Raw genomic sequence first — 25,859 nt, 5'->3', positions numbered from 1 at the left:
CATTTACTGAGCATGTACTATGTGGCAGTGGATAGTTCTGCCTTAGAAGACATATACATCAATAAAAATTGTATGATACATTGTGATTGTATAAACTACAATAAGGAAATATGCAATGTACTTTGAGAGAAAAAAGGGATGGAGCAGGAACTAATTGCCTGGGAGGTTTACAGAGAACTTTTTAAAGGACACACCTAATCCAGGAGTAGAATGGCTGAATTGAAGAATAGGTGTGTTTAACTTTATAAGAAACTTCCATGCCTTTTCCCAAAGCAGTTGCTCCATACTGCACTCTTAACTGGCAGTCCTGCTTCATATCCTCTCCAACATTTGGTGTTGTCATTTAAACTTTTGACTTCTGAGCTGGATTCTCACACATGAGTAGTTGTAATGGGAAAACAGCAATCTATGTAGAGGCAAAAGTGTAGTTATAAGTTATATTTGGGCTCAGGTGAAGGGTTATAAAGAGGGATGGCAGTAGGAAGGCTGTTAAAGTGATTAAGGGGTGGATGGTCAATGACCAGACCACAGAGTGTGACTTTCTTCTTAGGAAGGCATCTCCCGTGGTGAGGGAAGACTGACTAACGACCAATAAAGGGGAAGAACTAGAGTTGGGCAAATTAGTTAGATATGATGAAAGTTTAAACTACACCTGAGAGCAGGAGGAGGTGAGGAAGAGATTTAGGAGAGGTAGAACTGACAGAACTTGGTGATCAATTAGATAAATGGGCAAGGAAGGAAAAAGTTGGGAATACCTTCTATTAATAGAGATAGAAAAAGTAGAAATAGACTGGGCTGTGGAGTTCAAGAGAAGATGAGTTCTGTTTTGATAATCAACTTGCCTGCAGAATATCCCAAGGGGCTGACCTATATAGGTTTTGAGCCTAAAGCTGGGAAGGCAATCAGGGTTAGAAACAGAGTTTTGAGAGTAATTAGATGATAGGCGAATTCATGGCAGTCAAATTGAACACCTAGGAGGAGCTTATAGTGACAAAAGGCTTGTTGGGGTGGAGGCACCTTGACACAAGAAAAGGACAGAGGTGTTCTGAAAGCATGCTAAGAGGAGGTAAAAGAGGCAAGATAATGAGGAAAAAGTGCCTGGGTGAAAGTTGAGGGGATAAGAAGTCAGGAGAGCATGGTCCTCCAAGTCAGATGCTAAGATGAGGTAGGATGAGGACTGAAAACTGGCTACTAGGTCTGCCTACTAGGAATTTTCTGGTTATCAGGAGAAGGGATGCTACAGAGAAGGTAGGGGCAGATTGCAGTGGGTTTAGGAGTCTGGGTGAGAAGAGGTCTGGTTGGTGTTTACAGAGGTGCTTTGTGAATATTCCAATTGCTATGTGGGTTAGGGAATGAGGAGAGGGTGTTCCTTACTCAGAAGAGGAGCTTGGAGTTCGCAGATAGCGCCAAGAAATCTTGCAGCAGCCCAAGGATTGGCTAATTTTGTCAGAGAATTCATGTAAAAATTACATTTTGAAGTAAATAATATGTGGTTTTCCATCATGTGCTGTTTTACCTTCTTCATGAAATGTTGCTATCAATCATATTTAACAGCCAAGGTAGAAACAATCCAAGTGCCCATCAACAGATGATTGTCATCTGTGTACTCCATACATAATGGAATATTATTACTCATCCATAAAAGAATGAAATATTGCTATTGTATCAACATGGATGGACCTAAAGAGTATTATACTTAGTGAAATAAGTGACAGAAAAAAATGAATATTACATATCACTTATATGTGAATCCAAAAAATACTAATAATACAAATCGATCTATATTCCAAACAGAAACAGACTCACAGTTACAGAAAGTTAATTTATGGTTACCAAAGATGAAAGGTATGGGGAGAGAAAATCAAGAATATGGGATTAACAGATACAAACTGCATAAGATAGATAGGCAGCAAACATTTACTGTATAGCACCAGGAGTTATATTTGATGTCTTATAATAATCTATAATGGAAAATAATCTGAAAAAACATACAACTGACTCACTTTGCTCTATACATGAAACTAATACAATATTGTAAATCAGCCATACTTATTTAATTGATTTCCCTATTTAAGTACTTTATATTTTTTTGAACATTAGGACAAATTTCGACCATAAGGAAATACTGAAAAGTATTATACAGCAAACATCCATTTCCTTCTATATTCTACAACTAATATTTAGGTACATTTGACTTATCACTTATTTACCCATTTAACAATCCCTCTTTCTGTTCATCTTATTTATTACTTGATGCACTTCACTGTCAGTCAAAGACATTAATACACTTCATATCTATTAGTATGCACATCATTAACTAGAGTTCAACATATAGCTTAGTTAGTGTGTATGTGAGAGTTTCAAAAACCACACAGCTTAAGTGGGACATTCCCTGAGTTTCGACAAATGAATATACCTGTGTAACCCCTATTATGACATCACTGTCAGCTTAGAAATTCCCCTCATTTCCCTTCCCAGTCAGTTTCCACTTCTCTCCTATCCCACAAAGCAGCTCTTGTTCTGAACTTTCTCACTGTAGGTTAGTTTTACCTGTTCTAGAACTTCACATAGAGGGAATCTTATACTATGCACTCTTTTTTTTGTACCTGGTTTCTTTCACCCAGTAGTGTTTTTGAGATTGATTCATATTGTTTTATCAGTAACTTCCTTCTTTTGCTGAGTATTATTCCACTGTTTGACTACACTACCATTTTTATCTCTTCTCTTGCTGTTGGACAACTAACCCAGTCTTCAGCTTTTGGCAACAATGAATAAAATCTATAAATATTCTAATACAGGTCTTTATGCTTTTACTTCTCACGTAAATACCAGGAGTAGAATGGCTGCATCAAAGAATAGGTGCATTTAACTTTTAAGTTTCTTAAAACGTACACGTGTTTTCCCAAAGTGGCTGTTTCATTTTACACTCTCACTGGCAATGCTGCTTCATATCCTCTCCAACATTTGGTGCTGTCATTTAAATTTAGTCATTTTAATGCAGTAGTTATCTTATTGAGGTTTTTATGTTAATTTGCCTCATGATGGAGAAGGAAATGGCAACCCACTCCAGTATTCTTCCCTGGAAAATCCCACGGACAGAGGAGTGTGGTGGGCTACAGTCCATGGGGTTGCAAAAGAGTCGAACACAGCTTGGCAACTGAGCACACACGCATGGGTGTGTACAAGCTTTGAAGAACTCTGTGGTTATTTAACAGTGTCGCATGCTCATTAAAATAATTAAATATAGGGACGCCTCATCAGTGATATATTTTCCCAAGGTGTAAATGTCCTCTGTTAACCTATTTCTGCCTACAGAGTCAACTAATTTCACTAAGGCGAAGCTCCTTGGAAAAAATTTGTAGTCCCTGTTTGGTTCTGTTAAAAGCTTTGACTAGCAAATAAATCCTTTGCGTGCTTTTTGAATGTGGAAAAAAAAAAAAAAACTTGTCTCATGACTAATGATGTTGAATACTTTTATATACTTAATGACTATTCACATATTTTCTTTCATGTTTGTCTTTTTATTGAATTAGTTTTTTAATATATTCTGGATATAAGTTCTTTGTTAGATATATGTGATGTGTTTTATGCTAGCCTATAGCTTGATTATTCATACTCTTAATAATATCTTGATGAGTGACAGGATTAAATTTTTTTGAATGTATCAGTATCTTTTCTTTCATGGTAAGTGTTTTCAAAGTCCTCAACAAGAAGCTTTTGCCTATCCCCAAGATGTGAAAATATTGTTTCCTTATAGAAGTGTAATAGTTTTAGCTTTTATAACAGCTGTGATTCATTTTTAATTTTATGTATGGTGTAAGGTAAAGGGTCAAAGGTTCATTTTTTCCCCCATAAAAGTATCAAGTTGTAATAGCATTGTATATTGAAAAGATTTTCCTTTTCTCATCTGGTTGCTTTGGTGCTTTTGTAAAATATCAAACCACATATTCAAATTTATTTTACTATTGATCTTATGGTCTTATTCTCCTATTCTCTTAACACTCCCTCTATTACTCTTAACACTACTCACTATTCTACTCATTTTGAATTGAGAAAACCAAGGCTTAGTGCAGTTCAAGAACTTGACCAAGGGGACACAATGCGAAGGACTTCTGGAACTACTATTGAATCATAAAGAAACTGTTCACATTTTAAACCTACTATAGCCAGTGAAATATTATTAAATGGACACTTTTTCTGAGGGTAATGGAGTAACAAAAATGAACAAGTGCATGTTTTTATATTTCAATACAGGTGGTATTTTCAGACTGCCAGCCAAACACATGCTTCTTTTGTAGGCTTGTGTGTATCTAAAACAACCTAGGACTACCCTGGTGGTCCAGTGGTTAAGACTCTGTGCTTCCACTGCAGGGGGCTCAGATTTGGTCCCTGGTTGTAGAAGTTCCTCGTGCTGCGTGGTGTGGGGGAAAAAAAAAACAAAAAATACCTCCCCTAAGCCCCCAAATAATTATCCCTCTAAAAACCCAGACAAAATAAAACAAAATCCCCCCCAAACTCACAAAAACCCAATCTATAATATGCATCCTTTTTTTGAAAAGATACAGAATTATAAGTTACTTTACATAATTGAATAAGAACAACAGCTTTGAGCAAAAGTTTCTTGGACTTTAAGATAAAGAATGTATTTCTTTCACCCTGATCTAAAATGAAAATTATTCTTCCATGATTCAGAGAAAGAAAACAATACTTAAAGGTATATGCCATGACGATAGATACAAGAATGAATTGTTGTTCAGTTGCTAAGTCTTGTCTGACTCTGTGACCCCATGGACTGTAGCACATCAGGCTCCTCCGTCCTCCACTATCTCCTGGAGTTTGTTCAAATTCATATCCATTGAGTCAGTGATGTTATCTAACCATCTCATCCTCTGCCACCCACTCTTGCCTTCAATAAAAACTAGAAGAAAATTCAATAGCCATTCTTGTTACTTTTTCTTTCTCTCCTATTCTGCTATACTAATACTTGGGCACCCAGCCTGTTTCCAAATATTTGGTATTATTTTCTTTTCCACATCATGGCAGCAAGTTTTCAGGCAAACTTGATCACCTACTGAGACTAGGCCAGCCTCAATAATCTAATTCACTTACTCAAAGAAATGCATTTGGGTCAGTTCTAATGAGGTGGATGAACCTACACCCTATTATAAATAGTGTGAAGCAAGTCAGAAAGAGAAAGAAAAATACCAGAGATGGTACTGATGATCCTACACACAACAGCAAAGGAGACACAGATGTAAGGAACAGACTTTAGGGCTCAGTGGGAGAAGAGGATGGGATGATTTGAGAGAAAAGCACTGAAGCATACACATTAGCATATGTAAAATAGATAACCAGTGTGAGTTGGATGTATGAAGTAGGGCACCCAGAGCCGGTGGGTGGTCTGCAACAACCTGGAGGGATAAGGTGAGGAAGGAGGTGGGAGGGGGTTTAGGATGCAGGGGACACATGTATACCTATGGCCGATTCATACTGATGTATAGCAAAAATCATCACAATATTGTAAAGTAATTATCCCTAATTAAAATAATTTTTTTTAATCTAATTTTCCAGATCACCTAGGTTCACCCCTGAGGCATGGGTTTCCTATGCCCACCCAACTCATCCAACTGTAACACGCAAATGAATGGCTTGTAAGGACCATCTTTTCCCAGATACAGAAAGGCAGCCTTGTTAAAAACCACTCATACATAATATCCTTTAGGAATGTCACAACCAAAGCATTTATATTTTCTGAGTTATTGTTTTGACGAAAAAGTTTGGGATTTCTCTGTAACATCATACAGAAATCCCAAATGAACATTCTAGCCAACTCAATACATAAAATAAGAGTCACTCAACTATTCGAAGCCAACCTGAGACCAGGACCCATGTTTTCTTGACAATCACTATCTCCTCCCCCATTCCCAGTCCTGTATGTCTTCCCTCAACGATCTGTTAAACCAAGATGCTATAAAGTGGAACTAGGTTAGCTATTCATCGTTCCAAGATGGAAAAATTTAGCCCAGAGAAGAGGATGCCTGACAAGCAGTTAAGAGGCAGTTTCCCTGAGACCTGGTCAGCAAGGCTAGCCATTATTTTTCCCTTGTCCTTTAATAAAACAGAGAACTAAAAAAAGTATGCCTTAAGTCCAAGAACACACATCCCAATGACTATGTTGCTAATACAAGAAAGTTATGTGATCTGTGTGTGTTAATTACTACCAGAAAACATGCTTCTGGAACCTCTTAAAAATAGTGACTGTTATAAAAGTATAGCCAGTGAGTGGTACTTATCAATAACCTTGGGGTAAAGGACTTATCAAAAAAAGAATAGGAAAGGTTTATCAGTGTCAAAACTACTGATCTAAGAGGAAGACATTCTGCAGTAGTTTTAATATGATAGTTTAATATGATAAAGATACATTCAAAAACTAATTGCCCTTGAGAGACAAAGTTAGAAGACTTTGATTTCAAAACTTACTCAAAGTTCCAGTAATCAAGACAGTCCTGATTGGCATAAGGATAATATACAGACATACAGACTAATGGAACTGAGAGTCCAGAAATAAAACCTTATATTTATGGTCAATAATTTTTGACAAGGGTGCCAAGACAATACAATTGAAGTGAAAGTAGAAGTGTTAGTTGCTCAGTTGTGTTTGACTCTTTGTGACCCCATGGACTGTAGCCCATCAGGCTCCTCTGTCCATGGAATTCTCCAGGCAAGAACACTGGAGTGCTCCCTTCTCCAGAGGATCTTCCCGACCCAGGGATCAAACCTAGGTCTTCTGCATTGCAGGCGGATTCTTTACCATCAGGGAAGCCCCAAGACAATACAATAGTGGAGAAACTAGTCTCTTCTAACAAGGTACAGGGACAACTGCATATCCAGAAGTAAGATAATTAGACCTCCCAACTCAAATATATGCAAAAACTATCAAACTCTTAGAGGAGAATATAGATGTTAATTGTTCACGACCTTGGATTAGGCAATGGTTTCTCAAACATGAAACCAAAAGCACAATTGACAAAAAAAAAAAAAAAGAGAGAGAGAGAAAATTGGCTTTCATACAAATTAAAAACATCTGGGGAATTCCCTAGTGGTCCAGTGATTAGAACTCCATGCTTTCACTGCCAAGGGCATGGGTTCAATCCCTAGTCAGGGAATTAAGATCCCTCAAGCCACATGTGTGTGTACTGTCGTGTCTGACTCTTTGTGACCCCATGGACTGTAACCGAGTAGGATCTTCTGTCCAAGGGATTTGCCAGGGAAGAATAGTAGAGTGGGTTACCGTTTCCTCCTCAAGGGAATCATCCTGACCCAGGGATCGAACCCACGTTTCTTGTGTCTCCTGCATTGGCAAGCGGATTCTTTACCAATAGTACCACCTGGGAAGCCCAATCACAAGCTGCAGAGCACAACCAAAAGGTAAAAAAAAAAATCTATGCTTCACAACCCATGCAGTGGAAGACAATATTTGTAAATCATATGACTGATAAGAATATACAGAACATACAAAGAATGCTTACAACTCAACAATAAAAGGACAAACCACTCAATTAAAAAATGGGCAATAACTTTGAATAGACATTTCTCCAAAGAAAGAAATCCAAATGGTCAATAAATACAATATCATTAATAGGAAAATGAAAATTAAAAGCACAATGAGGTATCACTTCATACCCTCCAAGATGGCTATAATCAAACAGAGAGTAGCCAGTGTTGGCAAGGGTGTGAAAAAATTGAAACTCACAAACCTTTTTAGTGAGAATGTAAGATGATGCAGTTCTTTTGGAAAAGGTCTGGCAATTTCCCAAAAAGTTAATCATAGGGTTACCATGTGATCCATCAATTCTACTTCTGGTATATACCGCAAAGAATTGAAAACATACATCCATATAAAAAACTTGGGACATGAATGTTAATAGCAGCATGATTCATAATAGCCCAAAAGGGTTAATTGGGTCATTAACAATTGAAATGTCCATCAACATGAATGGATAAACAAAATATGGCATATGTATACAAAGAAATATTATTTGGCAATAAAAAGAAGTACTGAAAATATCATAGGATAAGTAAACTTTGAAAACATGCTAAGTGAAAGAAGCCAGACACAAAAGAAAACATTATTATATGACTCCATTTTTATGAACATCAAGAATAGGCACATCTATAGAGACAGGAAATAGATTAGTGGTTATCAGAGGATGAGGAGTGAATTGGGAAGAAAAGGGTTTCCTTTTGGAGTGATGAAAGTATTCTTGATTTAGATATTGGTGATAGCTACACAACTTTGTGAATATACTAAAACCTACTGAATTGTATACTTTAAAATAAAAAATTTTATGGTATATGAATTGTATCTCAACAATGTTAAAAAGGATTAGTGTAGGAGACCTAAAAGTCTTCTTAAATATAAAACAAAAACCTGAACGCTTTCCTATGAATTCAGTTTTATAACTATGATTTTCTTCTTCTTTAGTAACAATAATCATAACAATAGTAGGTTCTCATTAGACTTGTAACAAGCATTTTGTACCTAGCATCCCCTCTTGAATCATCTCAATGACCTTTGTACACAGGGGTTATGATTCCACTTTATAGAGAGGAAGTTGACGTTCAAGAGGCTAAGTAATTTGCACAAGCTCTTATCAAGGTAATTAGTCTCACTCCAGAGGTTCCATTTGTTTTAGATTTTTTTGGGGGGTGGGGGGCATGCTACAACAGCATGTAGGATCTTAATTCCCTGACCTGGGACTGAACCTGTGCCTCCTGGAGCAGAAGTATGAAGTCCCAACCACTGGTCTGCCAGGGCATTCCGCAGAAGTTATATCATACCATTCTGTCTTCCTGAAAACAGTGGCTTACTGGTCTCCAACACTAAGTTGTTTTTTGATGTGTTATGTTGTTTTTTCTATCTCCATGAACAGATCAGATATTTTAGGACCCAGGATTAGACAGTTACCTTTCTTTCTTAGTTTGCTGAGCACAGGACAAAGACAGAAAAAAAGCCCTCTGTAACAAGTTTTTATTCGTATCAAATACAGAGTACCATAGGTAAATATAAGATTATGACTTGAATATTGTAATATAGCTTATAATTTGGCAAATTAATTATCCAAAGTTTATTACATGTTTAAGTACACACTGAGGAAATTACTTGGCATAACTTGGGAAGATAAATATTTCTGTACCTTATTTAACCATTTGTCATGTATATATGTGGTACATATATGAACACGTGTGTGTATATGTGTATAAACACACTTCTGAATTAAATATACTTGTACAAAAGCTAAAGATTTATGTATTATCTTTAATTCCCTTTAAAAAATCTATTATATTAAATTGCATCTGCATTCAAAGCAGAATGTAAAAAAATGATCACTTTGCTTAGTACACTTGAATTTACAATGTAATGGAAAATCAAACAAAACTTTCAATTGAAATACTATATTCCTGTTTAATTGACATTTACCTGGCACTATCAAACTATGGAAATAAATCTCCTACTTTAGGTTGTTGAGAGAATAAAGATTCTATTGTGCATTACTGTACCCCCTAAATTAAGAATGAAAATTATTATAGCAGGAAAGGTGGCATTTAATTTTCTTCTTTATTAATACGGGAATTCTCAGGAAACAACCAGGGCAGTGTCTGTACCCCTGGGGTGCAGTTTCATGCTTTTCCATCAGTGGAAGTCTGGCTTCTCAGGAAAGGTGCAACCCGTCCTCCTGATTATGACACTTGCAGCATAGTGGCCGGCACGGATGCATTCAGTTAGGGGCTTGTCGGAGACCAGCTGAGACAGAAAACCTGGAACACAGACAGAAGGGGAAAACATGAGCATTGTGTAACAGCATCAGAAATGTCATATGGGTCAGAACAAAATACGGTCTACGTACCTATGCCTTTCTTTAGTCTTGATAGTGAAGTGTCAAACCTCCAGGGTTAGAGGGTTCTTCCCTAATAATTCTTTTAAAGAGCTCAAGTTGGGACACGACAACTCATCTCAAATCAATCTAGTCTTTTTAGGCATAAATGATCATGCCTTCCTTTAACTTTGAGAGCAAAAGGTTGTAAGAAAGAATTACTGGCCAAATAGTATTATCTTTGGTCTTTATAGCTGAGAAATTATGAGCTATACCTCTGCCTATCTCTCTGAATTCCTTCTGTATTGCTGTTATTCCTAGAGAGTTGTTATTTGGGAAAAACTCTATCATCTGGATATCTCTCCAAGAACAAATCTGAGAGTTGAAAAGTTATGAAGGACCTTATATACCTTTTTCACTCCCATAAGTATCAGTGAAATAATATCGAGAGTCAAGCAACATGGATCAGTTTGACATTAAAATAAATATGATAAGATATATAACAATGCTGAGGCCTTTTGCTTCCGATCAAGATGAAATAAAAGAATCAGATTTACCCTTTCTTCAGAAACAACTTTAAAATAAAAGCAAAGTATATGAAACGAAGTCTTTCAAATATTGTACATCAGTCACAAAAGATACATGAAGGAAGGGAAATAAAGGAGGTAAACTACCAGGCCACAAAAACCAAGGTAGAGCCTGACAGTTACTGAGTTGAGAAGATGGAAGTAGGAATAGAAGTACAATCAACACACACAGACCGAGAAGGAAAAAAAAGAGAGGAGAGACATAAATTGTCACTATTGATAATAAGAGACATCATATCACTATAACATCTACACATGCTAAAAGGATAAGGAAATGTCATTAACAACTTAATGCCAATAAAGTGTTACAGAACTATAAAGTGTTCAGATTTAACAAGTTAGACAAACTTCTGGAGATACACATTCTATCAAAGCTCACTCAGGAAGAAATAGATAACCTGAATAGCCTTGTGTTTATTAAACATTTGATTTTAAAATTACAAAGCTTCCCATAAAGAAAATTCCAGTTCAGATGGTGTCACTGCTGAATTCTACCAAACATTTAAAGAAGAAAAGTAATGTCAATGCTATACAAACTCTAGAAAACTAAAAAGGAGAGAATACTTTTTGACTCACTCTTTGAGGCCAGTTTTACTCTGATATTATAACCAGTAAAGATGCAAATATTTTAGCAAATCCAATCCAATAGTATATTTAAAAAGATAATAATTCATGATAAGGTAGTATTTATCCTAGAAATGCAAGGTTGGTTTAACTTTCAAAAATAAATCAATGTAATCTACCACATTAACCAGGAAAATCATAAGGTCATCTTCACAGATGCTGAAAAATCATTTGATGAAACCCAAGATGGATTTCTAAAAAAAACTTTCAACAAACTAGTAACAGAAGGGAACTTCTATGAAAACCTTGCAGTTAATATCACTCTTAATGGAAGATGACGAAATGTTTTTCCCCTTAGAATTGAGAACAAGGAAAGAATGTTTTTTCTTAAACACTGGACTGTAGACTCTAGCCTGTGCACTAAGGCAAACAAAAGAAAGAAAAGGCATCAAAATCGAAAATGAAGTAGAACTGTCTTCATTTGCAGATGGCATGGCCACCTATATCCATGGTTCTCAACAGTGGCAATTCTGCCTCCTGGAGAACATGTGGCAATGTCATACACGCATCAGAGCATGCTAATGGCAACTAGAGGGTAGAGTCCAGGGATGCTGCTAAATATCCTATGATGTCAATAATACCAAAACTGAGAAATCCTGGTCTATGTAAAAATTCCTATGGAATCTAGAAAAAAGTTACCTTGAACTACTAAGTTAGTTTAGTGAAGTTGTAGGATATAAGATTCCTCTACAAAAATCAACTTTATTTTTGTACTAGTAATGTGTGTATATATAGCAATTGTATATGCTAGCAATGAACAGTTAGAAATTGATATTAAAAATACTCTTCACCATACTACCAAACATGTGAAATACCTAAATCTGACAAAAGCTGTGTAAGACCTCAGCACTGAAAATGACAAAACAATGCTGAGAAAAAAAACCCCAAATAAGCAAAAAACAATGCTGAGAGATAAAAAAAAAAAAAGCTAAGTAAGATGAAGAGCTATAAACTATTCAGAGAACAGAAGACTCAATATTGTTATCAGCTCTACTGATTCAATGTAATATCAACCAAAATTCCAGCAAGCTTTTCTAATAGAAACTGACAAGCTGATTCTAAAATTTATGTGGAAATGCAAAGAATTTAGACTAATCAAAACAGACCTTTGAAAACAAAGAGTACTTGGTTTAAAAATTTACTATAGAACTAAAATAATTGAGACACTGTGGTACAGGCATTAAGATGGACAAATAAATCAGTGAAACTGAACAGACAATCTAGAAATAAACTTACTTCTATATCATCAACTGATTTTTATAAAGGTATTAATCAATTCAATGGAGAAAGGATAATCTTTCTTTTTTTCCATGTTATTATAATAGACTTCTTTTTAAACAAATGTTCTTAGAAGAGCTGGATGGGCCATATGTGAAAACAAAAAAAACACACACACTTCTACCCTTCCTCACACCAACCACAAAATTAACTTGAAACAGATTACAGGTCTAAATGCAAGAGCTAAAACTATAAAACTGAGAAGAAAACTTATGAGAAAATCTTTGTGATTTTGAACTTGCCAAAGATCTTAGGACATAAAAAGTGTAACTTTTATGAGAGAAAAAATAATTTTGACTTTGCTAAATTAAACACTTTTACACAAAGACTTTAGTGAAGAAGATAAACATGTCAAAAAAGCACAGGAAAAGATGTTCAACATTATTATCTGTTAGAAAAATGCTAATTAAAGCCACCATGAAATACCACTGCCCACCCACTAGAATGGCTAAAACGAAATAAGACTGACAAAGCAAGCGTTGGCAAGAGTACAGATTAAATGAAACTCTCAAATACTGATTGCCTGTGTGTGCACTCAGCCATTCAGTTGTGTCCAACTCTTTGCGACCCCATGGATTGTAGCCCGCCAAGCTCCTCTGTCCATGGGATTCTCCAGGCAAGAATACTGGAGTGGATTGCCATTTCCTCCTCCAGGGGATCTTCCCAACCCAGGCATCGAACCTGAGTTTCCTGCGTCTCCTGCATTGGCAGGTGAATTCTTTACCTCAGAGACACCGGAAAGCCCAAAATACTGATTACGAGACTATAAAATAAGATTCTTTTTGAAAAACAATTATCAGTGTCTAAAAAAGTTAAACACACCTATCAAAAGACTCAGTCTTTCTATTTCTAGGTACTTAACCATGGTTTGTAAATGAATGTTCAGACCAGCTTTATTTGGCATAGCCCCAAATTGGAAACAATCCAAATAGTATGGACGCAGTAAATGTGTCCATAGTGATGGTCCATGGGTGTATAAATATGTCAACATTTGTAAAACTATACACTTTAAACATGTGCAGTTTATTGTATGTCAATTATACTGCAATAAAACTACATAAAAAATTGTTGTAGATACAAATAAGATAGTCAAAAACAGAAAAATCTGGGGCTACTTCCCCTCTAAGGAAAACCCAAGATGCTATAGCAGTACTCACAAACACAGAAGAACAGATGATAATGAGAAACTGTTCTGTAGCCAGACTTTTAGGCCTCATAGGCCCTGGGCAGCTGGGGGGTTAAGGTTAATTTAAAAGCTGTGGTATAGTGACCTGTAGAGAACATTATAAGAGATTTATGTTCTTTCTCTTCTACCATTCTGACCACACAGGCTTCTCCCTTGTCAGATTTGGGGAATGCTGTATCCAATAAAATAAATAAGTACGCCCAACCAAAGAGTAATTAATTTGGTTAATGGAGTGATGTATTTTGAAGACATTTGCTTAGAATGTGAAATCACTCTCTCAAGAGGTTTAGTAAGAGTATTTTATCATTGAGTTTTCAGGTAACAGTCAAAGGTCAATATTAACTTTCAGCCAAACTGTGAGACTAAACTGTTCAGCCCACACAGTGAATGGAGCAGATGCCAAATTCAGTCAGATCAGCTTACAATGGAAACACGTCTATTAGAAGACTTATAAGGAACATCTGTTTTCCTCATTCCTCCCGGTATGTTCTTTCTGAGGAAAAGAAAGCTTATGTTTATGAAATATTTTTGAGAAGCGTAAGTACCAGCATCCTCTTTATAATAGAAGAGCTAGTTGATGATTGAAGTGAAGTCCCCTGAAGAGACATTTGCTTTGACAAGTGGAAAACCTGGATGGAGAAAAAAAGCTGAGACCTTTGCCCTGGGTGAATATCAGTTTTTTAACAACCTATTTTTAAATTCTAACTGAGATGAACTACAGATGTGATAAAATCAGTTATAAGTTGAGCCTTCATAAAGTAGCTGATATGAGTCCTCACAAGTTGTATAAAATAGTTTAAAAAAATAAAGGAGCTTATATTTAAAGAATCACAGGAAATTCTTTCATAGTAAGAATTAAACATTCCCAAGATACCTTTTTTATTGCATAAAATATACATAACCTCAAAGTTACCATTTCAACCATTTTAAAGTGTACAATTTAAGGCATTAAGTCTATTTGCAATGTAGTGTAACCATCACCTCTATCAATTTCCAGAATATTTTCATTACTCTAACAGAAACTATACTTATTAAACTCTCCATTCCCTCCCACCCCTGGCTTTTTGTGTCTGCCTTACTTCACTTAGCATAATGTTTTTCTGTACAATTTTTTAAGTTTAGATTTTTATTATTAGTTGGCCTAAAATGTATTTTTTAAAAACTACATTTGGAAATAATTTCTAATTCAGAAAACGTGCCAAAAAAGAAATGAAAACTTGCAAACAATGCAAATAGCATCCATACATCCTTGACCTGGGATGTACTTATTGTCAACATTTTGCTCCTTTTGGGCCCATCTTCTCTTTTTTACACAATTTTCTCCACTGAACTAATTGAGAAGAAGTGGCATGTCATGCCCTTTACCTTTAAATCTATCTATGCATCTTTCCCAAGAATAAGCTAGTCTCATGGATAACCATAGTCATCGACTTCAGTAATAGTGTTAGAATACAGTTATGTGATTGACTGTTCATATTCCAGTTTTGTCAATGACCCATTAATGTCCTTCATAACATTTTTCTTCCATCTAGGATAGAATTTAGTCTAGGATTTGCCATATTTTTAGTTTCGCTTATCTCGAACATTTCCTTCGACTTATGTACAAGGACTTTTTTGAAGAATACAGTCTTCCCCTACTCTGTACTTAATAGAGTGATGTTCATTTTGGTTTGTCTGATATTTCTTCTTGATTAAATTCAGATTATGCATTCCTGGCCAGAATACTAGAAAAATTATGTTGTGTCCTTCTCAACGGTATCACATTTAGGAACACATTATGTCTGGCTGCTATTCACTGGTGATAATTTTGATCACCTGAACAAGATGTTGTCCTACTTCTCCACTGTATAGTTATATTTTCTCTTGCATGTAACAAGGAGTCTGCTGGTAGATATTCTGCGCCCTATCAAGAATTCCAATCCCTTCTCCCAAATTTAGTATTCACTCATGATTCCTAACTGAAGCAACTTAAACCATGATGATTTTCTAACTCGAGCACTCCCTTCACATTTATCAGTCAGCTTTTGACATTCCATATGCAAGAGCTTATCTCTAATCTCATTTACTATTTTTCATCTATTTGTGTATCAATAAGGAGGCACAGACTCTTGTTTTTTAATCAATGGTTTATCATTCAATACAGCTCTATATGGTGCTCAAAACGTCCCAGTTTTTACCAGTGGGAGCACCTTCAAGCTGGCTCATGTGTCCTTGGATGTGCCCTCATACTGTTTTTGAGTACTTCCTTACTTTTTGGAATTATATTCTTGGCTCATCTTAAGCCCACCCTATCTCAGCCTTAGAACCTGCCATTTTCCCAAGGATACCTATTTCCTATTAGGGTGAAATGGTATTAGAGACGAAACAAAGTATGGGAGGTAGGTGCATTCTTCGCTTCTAGACCCTGTCAGCAAATGGAGCTAGGAAGTATGTACTTCTATACATGTGTGGATACAGATACACACACATATGTACACATTTATATGTGTACCTTTATATATGTATTTATACACACACATATGTACACATATATACACATGTACACAGACCTATTTTAGAAATTGAATTGACACCAATACTTCCAGTTCCAATCCATCCCCATAGAACTTTTTCTTACCTTTCTCCAGTCCATTATTATGATTCTGTACTTTTTTCCATAGTGAAAACCCTAGCTTCCAACAATATCAAAATATTTATTGGCTTAATTTTATACTATCTCCAAAACAGCTTCAAAATTGCTTCACTACTAATTTTACAAAACCCCAAATCTATTAAAAACAGTTTAGAATTGGTTTGCTGTTCTCCAATATGCTCAAATACTGTGTTCAGTATGCTCTTTAGATTGGTTTTCTTTTTTACTCCACTTCGGAATTGACAGGTTGTTGCTGAACCACGAAAGACGCCACGATTCTTGGCCTCCAGAGAAGAAGAATTCAATCCGGGGCCAGAGTCGAGGCTTGATCACTCAGAGCTTTTGTGTATAAAGTTTTATTAAAGTATAAAAGAGATAGAGAAAGCTTCTGACATAGACATCAGAAGGGGGCAGAAAAGAGTACCCCTTCACTAGTGTTAGCAATGTAGTTATATACTTTTAATTAGCTATTACAGTGAATCAAAAGAATGCCTGGCAGCTGTAAAGACCTTATTAGACCTACTCCCATAATTTACATTTTAAGATAACAGGATTAGCCCAAAGGTTTTTTTCCAGAGACTGTCCTCAAGCAGGATACATTATTGCTATATAATCCTAAGGAATGTAGAGGAACAAAAAAAGTTTGTCCTTTCCTCCTCCTTGAGAATTCCAGACCTCTCTCTCCTTGGGGACCCTCAAACTTCTTATCAACCTGCCTAGGAATTGACTCTCTCAGAATGGTTCACTTACTTAAGAATGAAAAGAATGCTGAGGTCATGATTTCAATTTTCATCTCTCACTTTCATCCTTATTAATTTTTCTTTAAAAATATGTAGAATATTACAAATTCTAAAAATGGTATGCTCAGAGAAGTGTCACTTTCTTTTAACCTATGCCCTCCCCATTGGAGGTACCCAATTTCACTGTTTTTTGGTTTGTCTTCATGAGAAATGCTGGACTGGATGAAGCACAAGCTGGAATCAAGATTGCCAGGAGAAATATCAATAATCTCAGATATGCAGATGACACCACACTTATTGCAGAAAGTGAAGAGGGACTAAAGAGCCTCTTGATGAAAGTGAAAGAGGAGAGTGAAAAATTTGTCTTAAAACTCAACATTCAGAAAACTAAGATCATGGCATCCAGTCCCATTACTTAATGGCAAATAGATGGGGAAACAATGGAAACAGTGACAGACTATTTGGGGGGCTCCAAAATCACTGCAGAGTGACTGTAATCATGAAATTAAAAGACGCTTACTCTTTGGAAGAAAAGTTATGACCAACCCAGACAGCATATTAAAAAGCAGAGATATTACTTTGTCGACAAAGGTCCATCTAGTCAAAGCTATGGTTTTTCCAGTAGTCATGTATGGATGTGAGAGTTGGACAATAAAAAAAGCTGAGCACCGAAGAACTGATGCCTCTGAACTGTGGTGTTGGAGAAGACTCTTGAGTCCCTTGGACAGCAAAGAGATCCAACCAGTCCATCCTAAAGGAAATCAATCCTGAATATGCATTGGAAGGCCTGATGCTGAAGCTGAAACTTCAATACTTTGGCCACCTGATGAGAAGAACTGACTCATCTGAAAAGAACCTGATGCTGGGAAAGACTGATGGCTGCTCTTGCGAAGGGGAAGACAAAGGATAAGATGGTTGGATGGCATCACCGACTCAATGGACATGAGTTTGAGTAAACTCTGGGAGTTGGTGATGGACAGGAAGGCCTGTTGTGCTGCAATCCATGGGTTGCAAAGAGTTGGACACGACTGAGCGACTGAACTGAACTCCTGTGTTTATTTTGTAAAAGCAGATATCTGTGTATTTTCTTATTTCCTCTTTTTTTATACAAAAGGAGTGGCAAAGAATATATGCTCTTTTGCACTTTGCTTTTTTTTCCACTTAAAATATCTCCTGGCATCACTGCATACTAATACATAAGAGATTTTCCCTGTTCTTTTTTTATAGCCAAAGAGCAGCTTCTTGTATGGATACACCAGAGTTCATTCATTCCATCTCCTATGTGTGGATGTTCACCAGTTTTTAATGCTTTGAAATTACAATAATTCTGTAATGAATAACATTTTGCATGTGTGCTGTTGTGCTGTTGGGTGTGTGTGTGTACCTTTCAGGTAAATTTCTAGAAGTGGCATTTGTGAGGTCGAAGGATAAATACGTAAGTAATTTTGTTAGATACTGCCAAATTCCCCTCCTTGGGGTTAAACCTTCTGTATTTCCACTAGTAATGTTTATGAGCGCATGTTTCCCCACAATCTCAATAACAGAGTATACTGTCAAGCTTTTGATTTTGCCAAACTGATGGGTTAGAAACATATCTTAAAGTAACTTTAATTTGCATCTCTCTTACTATGGATGAGATTGAAGACCTTGTTCTATGTTTAAAAAAACTAATCTCTTTCTGTGAATTGTTTTTTCTGATCTTTTGCTTATTTTTCTGTAGAATTTTTGGCTCTCCCACCCCAATTTTTTAAAGTTCTATGTATTTTTAAGATATTATTTCAATAAAGTATTTTTAGGGAGGAAAAATACAATATTCTGTTAGTATACACAAATACTGTGCCAGCAAGTAAACAAAATGCTTATTCTTATTTCATTCACTGAATGTGATGAATTAAAAGAATGCAGCTAGCAGACTCTATAGCAGATAAATATGGCTTGTATATAAATTAAAAAAGAATTTTGTACTCTTTCAGTAAAGACTCTGGGCCAAACAAGAAGTCAAGAAGTAAAATTTTAAACAACTGACTTGGCATGGGTGTTCAATATGAAAAAATACCTTAGAAGCTCTTTGTGGGGAGGCCATTAGTACATCATGTTAAAAATGAATGGTAAGGCTCTGTGTATATGCCTTTCAAGACAGCCATGAGAACAGGAACAAGAGACATACACTGGTGAACAAGAAACAGCAGTACCGGTTTCCAAATCAAGAACTCACATGCTGAGGCCGTGGTTGTACCTTTTAACTTGAGTCCTTCTCTCTGTGACTTTTAACTCCTCTTTGATCCTTTCACGGATAGGCTTATTCCAGGGCCCCTCCCACTGTTGGTCATGTCATGGACCTTAGGTCTCGGGGTGCTGAGGCACAGTGTACCTGAGGGCTTCTCACTGACACTGAATTTGGTTCCTAGGGCTCTGAATCTTGGAGCAATTACAGACCCAGAGTTCTCAGAATAAACCTCTGTCCATTAACAACCAATATGGTTTATTATCTTCTGGTTAATTTCATTTGGACTTTTCTGTTACTGCTGTTAAAAAGAGTGGTCAATTTTAGTATACTGAATCCACTGTCTGAGGTGAACCCTGACACATAATTTAAACTGTGCTGAGAGGAGTACTAAGTTAATTTTTTTTCTCAAGGCACATTAGAGGTGTGACGGCTAGTGTGGACAAAAGGCAATGAGATTACCTAGCTCAAGTTGTCCATTCCATGTAGTTACTGTAGAAAACATACAACATGTAGAATTTCCTTAGTGTTATCCATAGAAATATTATCAGTAATTATGAAAGTCTTAATAAAGACACTTAGGAGCCAGAATATTTTAGAAGGTAATGAATGAAGTCTACAAGTCAGTATTTTCTTTTTCATATATAGTTCCTTCACTAATACTTTTCATGGTGGCTGGAACTAAAAACCCAGTAGACTCCATTACTGGTCATTCAACATTCACAGTAAAAAACATGAGTTAGCTTTTCTGATTAACATCACATATGGCTATGTGGTTTATGTAAAAAGAAAAAAACACCCAACAATTTGAAGAGGTGACCAGATAAATCCATGCAATGGAATTACAGAAAGCAGTTAACTAGAATGAGTTAGATCTTCATTAAGCTGCTATGAAACAATTTACAAGATAAAAGTAAATGAAAACTCAAGTAAGCCCAGTATACTCTCATTTGATGAAAACTAGGATGTGTACACATATATAAAGTTGCACAAACACAGAATATTTATGGACAGATTCAATAAATACCAGCAACCAAAGCTAACTTACAGAGGGGAGTTAGAGGACTGGGGTGGAAGCAATGCTTACCTTTCATTATATATAAATATACTACTTCTATGATACATGTATATTTCCTTTTTGTGCTGTTGTGTTTTCTACTGCTTACAGGTATTATTTCTGTAATAAAAACTTTATCAGAAACATTTTCCAATATCTTTAAATATTCTTAGAGACCATGCATTTTAAATGTAGATGCAGTATAATTTACTTATCCTATTACTGGATATTTAGGTGTATTTCTAATTTTTTTTTTTACTACTATAAATAACACTGTAGTGAGTATCTTTATAACATTTTAATAGCTTATTGTGCACAATTAAAACTTTTCATTTCCTTAGGATACATTTCTTGAAGGGTAATTAATTTTTAAAATTTGTTTATTTATTTATTTAGATGCACCAGATCTTGGTATATGTGGGATACAGTTTCCTGACCAGGGATAGAACCGAGGCCCTCTGTAATGGGAGCTCGGAGTCTTAGTTACTGGACCACCAGGAAAATCCCAAAGGTAATTAATTTTAAGGCTTTTTATTCATATTGCCAAACTCCTTTTCAAAATGATGTTATTAATGTATATACCCAATAGCATTCTTGCTATAAAAAATCTGTTTGATAATTTAAAAAGTGAAAGGCAGGTGGGAGGGGGGATAGGGATGGGGAATACATGTATATCCATAGCTGATTCATGTCAATGTATGACAAAAACCACTACAATACTGTAAAGTAATTAACCTCCAACTAATAAAAAAGAAAAAAGAAAAAAATAATAAAATAAAATTAAAATAACAAACATCTTTTACAAAAGGAATACAATATATGATCAAATGTACTTTCATTCAAATTTACATCCAATTCAACAAGAGATGCCGTAGGAGATAAAAAGTTGGAGAAAGAGGTAAAGAGATGAAAATAATGTTATTTACTTTTTCCTATTATAATCTGTGCTGCAAATAAATAACTCTGAATATATTAAAAAAAGTGAAAGGCAGAATTTTGTTTTAACTTACAGTTATTTGTTTATTAGGGAGGTTGAAAACTTTTTTTGTTCGTTTGTATTGCTTCTTTTTATGAGCTGTCTGATGACAGCTTTAACCTGTTCTCCTACTAGAGTATTTCTCTCCTATTATTGATTTCTAAAAGACATTCTTTCAGTTTGTCTCCTATTTATGCTGAGAGTACTTCCTGTTATTTTGTCACTCGCCTTTTATTTCTATTGCTACATCGATATATTTATCTTTTAATAGTTTTTTCCACTGAATTTGAGTTGAGACAGGTCTTCCATACCATGAGTTCAGATAAGTATCAGCTCGTATTTTCTTTTAGTTCACTTATGGTCATTTAATTATTTATTCCATCTAGAAATTGAGTGTCATGATTGGTAGTAATCAACTTTCATTTTTCCCAGAGTTACATTTTTGTTCCACCACCATATCTTAAGTAACCCATCCTGTTTGGAGCATTTTTAAACATTTTATTTTGAAATAACTTTAGATTTACATAAGAGTTGCAAAGATAGAGTACACCTGTACTCATTCTGATTTTATGAAATTCCTACAAATATTTCCTTCCATTTTTACTCTTTGGTTAGATCTTTAAAATGTATTTTAGAAACATGTTTATTCAAAACAGTAAAAAAGCAAAATTCTTATATGTCTGAAGAATTATGATCATTTCCAGATTTCAGAGATGATTTTTACTTCCTGTTTCCTTTTATTTACTAAATATTCTATAGTAAGTAATATTACTTTTATAATCAGAAAAAAATCAATAAACATTTTAAAAGATAACATGGAACATTTAATTATTCAGAAAATGTTTAAGAACAACTCATTCAAGAACTTCAGCTAAGTGATGCTTTATTCTGATAGTTTTCCATTCATGCTTTTAGAGTTTATTAATAATTGTAGCCACTTGGGAACAGCTTTCTGCAAAGAAAATCAGTATGAGTGTTAAATACAATGAAATTGGTCATTATTCTCAGAAAGACTTCTCAAGAACTCAGGATCTTCACTACCTTCTATATTCTCAGGTTTAGGGAAACACAGGCAGTGTTAGAGGAGGCACCTTAGAGAGTTTTTGAGGCAACTTTAGTACAGTATTTCTTCCCCACATGAAGACTTCATTTGTAGATGGCATATGCCAAATACATCAGTCTGCATCTTTTGAAATGGAAATTCAGGGACCAATGCTTCCTTAGCAGGGATTCTGGGAGAATTCCTGCCAGAATTAAGCAGAAAGGTTCACTGTACTTGGATAGAGTGGTCATTATGTGACATCAATAGAACAAGCTTTTTTAGAAAAAAGGGTGAGATCACTGGCCATAGGATACTGGCCTTAGAATCTTAGAACACTGTAATTGATGAAGTCGAGAAACTTAAGGCACACACACAAACTGAAGATACTAGTAAAATGAGGTGGGTGGAAGAAAGGTTTTTCCATTTTGGCCTTTTTTGTTTTTTAAATTTACAGACTATTTTTGGGAGCAGTTTTAGGTTTACAGAAAAACTAAACAGAAAAGTACAGGGTTCCTATATACCCTTTCATCGCTGCACCCCTTATTTCCCCTATCATTAACATCTTGCATTAGTGTGGTATGCTGTTAACAATTAATGAGCCGATAATGACTCACTAAAGTCCATGGTTTATATTAGGGTTCACTTTATGTTGTTCATTCTATAGGATTCAAAGACATATAAAAAAGAAAATGTCTAATGATTTGTTACACATCAATACAATACTACAAAGGGTAGTTTCACTGCTCAAAAAACCCCTGTACTTTATTCATACTTCTCATTCCCCCCTCACCCCTTGACAATCACTGATATCTTTACTCTCTTCATAGTTTTATCCTTTCAAAGGATTCATACAATTTGTAGCCTTTTCAAATTGGCTTCTTTCATTTAGCATGGTATGTCTGAGTTTCTTTTTTGTCCTTTTCATGGCTTGATAGCTTGTTTCTTTTTATTACTGAATAATATTCTGTGGAATGGATATACTACAGTTTACTTATCCAGTCATCTATTGAAGGACATCTTGACTGTTTATAAGTTTTGTCAATTAAGAATAAGTGCTATAAACATTTGTGTGCAGGTTTTTATGTAGGTATAAGTTTTCCATTCATTTGGGCAACCAAGGAGGACAATTGCTAGATCTTATAGTAAGAGTGTGTTTTTTAAGAAACTGCCAAACTGTTTTCCAAAGTGGCTGTACCATTTTGCATTCCTATTAGTAAGGAATGAATGAAGAGTTTCTGGTGCTGTACATCCTCACCACACAGTCTGCACATACAAACTCAAGATGCTTGCTTAATGATATGGGTGAAAGAATGTCTTTTTTCATTAAAAAACAAATCTTAATACTTACTTAAAACTAAAAACCTCTCAAAACATGAAAGTATATGCCTTATGTCCTATAATCACTTATCTATTTCATTGCTCACAGTAAATTTATTGACTATGCCAAAGCCTTTGACTGTGTGGATCACAATAAACTGTGGAAAATTCTGAAAGAGATGGGAATACCAGACTATCTGACCTGTCTCTTGAGAAACCTGTATGCAGGTCAGGAAGCAACAGTTAGAACTGGACATGGAACAACAGACTGGTTCCAAATAGGAAAAGGAGTATGTCAAGGCTGTATGTTGTCACCCTGCTCATTTAACTTACATGCAGAGCACACCATGAGAAACGCTGGGCTGGAAGAAGCACAAGATGGAATCAAGACTGCAGGGAGAAATGTCAATAACCTCAGAAATGCAGACGACACCACCCTTATGGCAGAAAGTGAAGAGGAACTAAAAAGCCTCTTGATGAAAGTGAAGGAGGAGAGTGAAAAGTTGGCTTAAAGCTCAACATTCAGAAAACTAAGATCATGGCATCCAGTCCCATCACTTCATGGGAAATCGATGTGAAAACAGTGAAAACAGTGTCAGACTTTATTTGTGGGGGCTCCAAAATCACTGTAGATGGTGATTGCAGCCATAAAATTAAAAGATGCTTACTCCTCGGAAGGAAAGTTATAACCAACCTAGATAGCATATTTAAAAGCAGAGACATTACTTTGCCAACAAAGGTCCGTCTAGTCAAGGCTTTGGTTTTTCCAGTAGTCATGTATGGATGTGAGAGTTGGACGGTGAAGAAAGCTGAACACCGAAGAAATGATGCTTTTGAACTGTGTTGTTGGAGAAGACTCTTGAGAGTCCTTTGGACTGCAAGGAGAGCCAACCAGTCCATCCTAAAGGATATCAGTCCTGGGTGGTCATTGGAAGAACTGATGTTGAAGCTGAAACTCCAGTACTTTGGCCACCTCATGTGAAGAGTTGACTCATTGGAAAAGACCCTGATGCTGGGAGGGATTGGGGGCGGGAGGAGAAGGGGATGACAGAGGATGAGATGGCTGGATGGCATCACCAAGTTGATGGACATGGGTTCGGGTAGACTCTGGGAGTTGGTGATGGACAGGGAGGCCTGGCGTGCTCTGATTCATGAAGTAGCAAAGAGTCAGACATAACTGAACTGAACTGAACTGTCTTGGAAGCCACATGATTCATTTTAGACACTGACGGTATTCTCCACAGCTTTGGTTCAGATCCTTGAGGACTAGGTCAATGATCTAATGAATCATTTGCATTCTAGATATTTATAATACTATGCTTTCTATACTGTCCTCATCCCTCATCCCACCCCAGCTCATCCATTTGTTATCAATGTTCTTTATACATGAGTAATATCGAACTACACACTATATAGTAGTGACAAGTTAATCACATAGTTATTAAGAGATAATATGGGAATAGTAACATAAGTTATCATGTAATTACCTTTGTTCTCAGAGGCATTACCATGTAATAAAAGCAAATCTGATATATTTTACAGCAACTGAGAGTTCTGAAGTCTATATTTTCTCTGTCTTTTTTCTTGTAAAAATTTTGCTGTCATTTCTAGGTCAATTTGATTTTCAATATTTGGTTATTTTCCATCTTTCTTAGATATCTACACTTAAGTGATGATTTTATGTGCTCTCTTAGACTGGTCTGTTATACCTTCTAAACCAATGGTTATCAGATATATGCTGCCACATGGCAAATGAGACAGTCAACTTAAAAGCTGTACTTTTATTTTTACTACCCAAGCCTGCTTTAAGAAAGAGATAATCTATAAATTAAAATCTGACTAATCTGAATCCTCAATTTATTAGACTCATGCCACTACCACGCTAACACTCATATACTTATACAAACTTGTATAAGAATCAAATGAAAATAAAAACCCAGAATGCTATCAAAAGTATTTTGATTGATTCAATCAACCAACAGCTATTGAATACCTGCCATTACTAGGTAAGGTGCTAGACATCAAAGGATTCAAAGATGGATAAAACAGTGTTAATCCTTGAGGATTTTATAGTTTTTAGGAAAGCCATATAAATACTTTAAAAATAATCCTGGCAGAAGTATGTAACATGAATTCACTAGGAAAGAGAGTGTTGGCAGAGAGATCACATAGGCATCTACTTCAATATTCTGGGAGTGTTTCTCTAAGTGCGGTTCCTGCACCAGCAGCTTTAGCGTGACCTAACCCCCATCCCAGACGTCATCAAATCAGAAACTCTGAGGATAGGACCCAGCAACTTATCTCTTAACAAGTCTTCCAGG

At 35.8% G+C, this 25,859-nt stretch overlaps 1 protein-coding gene across 4 annotated transcripts in view; it reads right to left on the bottom strand.

The window, feature by feature from the left end:
• Positions 1-9,014: 9,014 nt before the first annotated feature.
• The window catches only part of ADK (adenosine kinase), a 533,995-nt gene continuing 517,150 nt past the window's right edge, over positions 9,015-25,859 (bottom strand). For all 4 annotated transcript variants that reach the window (XM_070470873.1, XM_070470876.1, XM_070470874.1 and 1 more), the window contains one exon: positions 9,015-9,819. In XM_070470873.1, the coding sequence (XP_070326974.1) occupies positions 9,695-9,819 (125 nt within the window). In that variant the 3' untranslated portion in view covers positions 9,015-9,694. The remainder of the gene's footprint in view (positions 9,820-25,859) is intronic.

Source organism: Odocoileus virginianus, chromosome 7, assembly GCF_023699985.2.
Source record: "Odocoileus virginianus isolate 20LAN1187 ecotype Illinois chromosome 7, Ovbor_1.2, whole genome shotgun sequence".
Lineage (NCBI taxonomy): Eukaryota > Metazoa > Chordata > Mammalia > Artiodactyla > Cervidae > Odocoileus > Odocoileus virginianus.
This window is presented reverse-complemented; position numbering and strand designations above follow the sequence as displayed.